The 2108-nt window shown below is 56.5% G+C and overlaps 1 protein-coding gene across 1 annotated transcript in view; it reads right to left on the bottom strand.

Moving 5' to 3' along the window:
- Positions 1-440: 440 nt before the first annotated feature.
- SGSM1 (small G protein signaling modulator 1) overlaps positions 441-2108 on the bottom strand; it is a gene marked incomplete at its 5' end in the record, with an annotated part of 32626 nt that continues 30958 nt past the window's right edge. The window contains 4 exons of the mRNA XM_010153182.1: positions 441-529; positions 1009-1176; positions 1588-1684; positions 1938-2047. Of these exons, the coding sequence (XP_010151484.1) occupies positions 441-529; positions 1009-1176; positions 1588-1684; positions 1938-2047 (464 nt within the window). The remainder of the gene's footprint in view (positions 530-1008; positions 1177-1587; positions 1685-1937; positions 2048-2108) is intronic.

The raw sequence follows: 2108 nt of genomic DNA, 5'->3' as shown, positions 1-2108 counted from the left end.
GGCTGGCTGGCTTCCCTGCCACGGGGCAACAGCCGCCCAAGGAAACGGCTTGATTTCCTGGCCACAAAGGCTGCTGAGCCCCAGTCGGCCCCGAGGAGGGCTGGCAGCTCTGCTCTCCCAGACCCAGGATGCTGGAGCGCCTTGCTGCAGCAAGGCAAGGAAGCAACTGCCCGGGTCCTGCTTCCAAAGCAAGTCCTTGGCAATAAAAAGCAACCGTACAGTTCTTTGGTTGAGTCAGAAGCAGGCTGCCAAGAGCTGAGCCAGGGCCCCTGGACCTAACACCGAACACAGCACTTGGAGAGCTAAGGGTACTTCCAGTTCAGACAGCAGCGTCCAACTACCTTACTTCCACAGGCGTGGCACTTGGAGAAAAAGGAGAAGGGGAGGAAGCATTGAAGGGGAGTCCCGGCTCTTTGGACGCCTCGTCTTCCCCATATCCTTCATTTGTTCTCGATCAGAGTCTGGACTTTATAGACCAGGTCCCGAGCCAGCTTCAGGATCTGCTTGGTGTTGTGCCGCTCAGCCATTTCTGGAACAGAAGGAACCCACAGAGAGGCTAGACCCGAGCAGCCCCACGTCCCGAGGATTTCTCCCAGCTCTCTGCTGCCCAGCCGGGCTCCAGGCAGGAGCCGAAGCTGCGAATTCCTGCCCAAGTCCCCAGGCACCATCCCTTGCCTGACTCTGAAGAGCCATCGTTAACCAACCCGTGATTAAAGCCAGCAGGAAGCACAACCCCCACGCGCAGCTCCCCGCAAGCACGGCAAGGTGGGCTGTTGCCAAGGACGGCAGGGTGGCTTCCCCCTGGCACCAGCTGCCCCCCTCAGAGCCTGACTGCTCAGGGGCAAGGGGTCTTGCCCATCGAGTTCCAAATTTCAGCATCGCGCAACTGTACGCTGCTCCGTTTGTTTTAAACAATTCCCAGTATGGCCCAGAGATAGCCAGACAGACACGGGCCACCTACGCCTCGGCACCTGCCACAAATTGAGCCCAACAGAACGCAAGCTGTACCATTGAAAAACTTGATGATGTCTGTAAAATCCATGTTGTTCTCCAAGATGATGTCCCGGTACATTTCCACCAAAGCCAGGGCTATGAAGAGCACATAGTGTGCAGAGGACACGTGTGCCGCTGCCCAGATGGTCTCCCAGACGGCGAACACGTCGTCATACACCAGCTCTGTTAACAGAGGGAAAAACCCAGCAGTTACTACACCAGCCACGGGTTTACAGGCCTCAGGGAGGTCACAGCAGCACTGGGCAGACTCGCTGGGTGGTTTCTTCCCACAGGAACCTGTTCCAGTTGGAAGCAATAAGTCAGTCATCTGTAGAGACAAATATTCTGGCCTGCAGCAGGCAGCACAGGCTTCAGGACACAAACCCGGTGGAGGCTCACCAGGCAGCTCTGGAACAACCGGTTCTGTATCTAGACAGAAAAGTCAGCCACAAACCTACCAGGGAAAAGCAAAACAAGGGGTAAAAAAGTTCAAACGGCCGAAGTTGCAGAGCGCACTGAGAAGTGTGGAAGCACGGCAGACCATGCCTTCCCTCCCCACGTGCCAGTCTCAGCCACCTCCCTCCCAGCACACACCTCTCTTGAAGTCCAGGAGAAACCAGCGGTAGCAGAAGTAAAAATGAGTGTAATCACCGTTCTGGTGCATCAGCTCGAAGAGCTCGGAGTCCAGAATCTGCCAGGAAAAGCAAACGGGAACTCAGCAGTGCACACTGGAAGCACCAGCCATTCCTCTGCCCATTTTTCTCCATTCCCGCTGCTCTCCCACCACACCATCTTCCCCCTCCTTTGCAATCCTGGCACAACCCTGACAGCCCCCTGCTCTCCCCTCCTGCTTCCCACCACTGAAAACATCTCTCAGCCCCTCTGAGACCCCCATCCCAAGAGCAGCTTTCTCCCTCTGGTCTGAGAGGCTGCCGAGCCTGTACCTGGATCAGAGACCTCATGTTGGCAAAGTGGGTGTCCATAGCTCCCCCATGGGGGAAGTTCTGATTCATCCTCTTCATGAGCTCAGTGAAACAGCTGAAAGCCAGAGCCTCTGCACAGGGAAGAGAGAAAAGTCACCGCTCGGCTGCGCGGGCACTGCTGCTACCCACGTC

Source organism: Eurypyga helias, unplaced genomic scaffold, assembly GCF_000690775.1.
Source record: "Eurypyga helias isolate BGI_N326 unplaced genomic scaffold, ASM69077v1 scaffold21716, whole genome shotgun sequence".
Lineage (NCBI taxonomy): Eukaryota > Metazoa > Chordata > Aves > Eurypygiformes > Eurypygidae > Eurypyga > Eurypyga helias.
The sequence above is the reverse complement of the archived record's forward strand: the minus strand, read 5'-3'. Positions and strand labels throughout refer to the sequence as shown.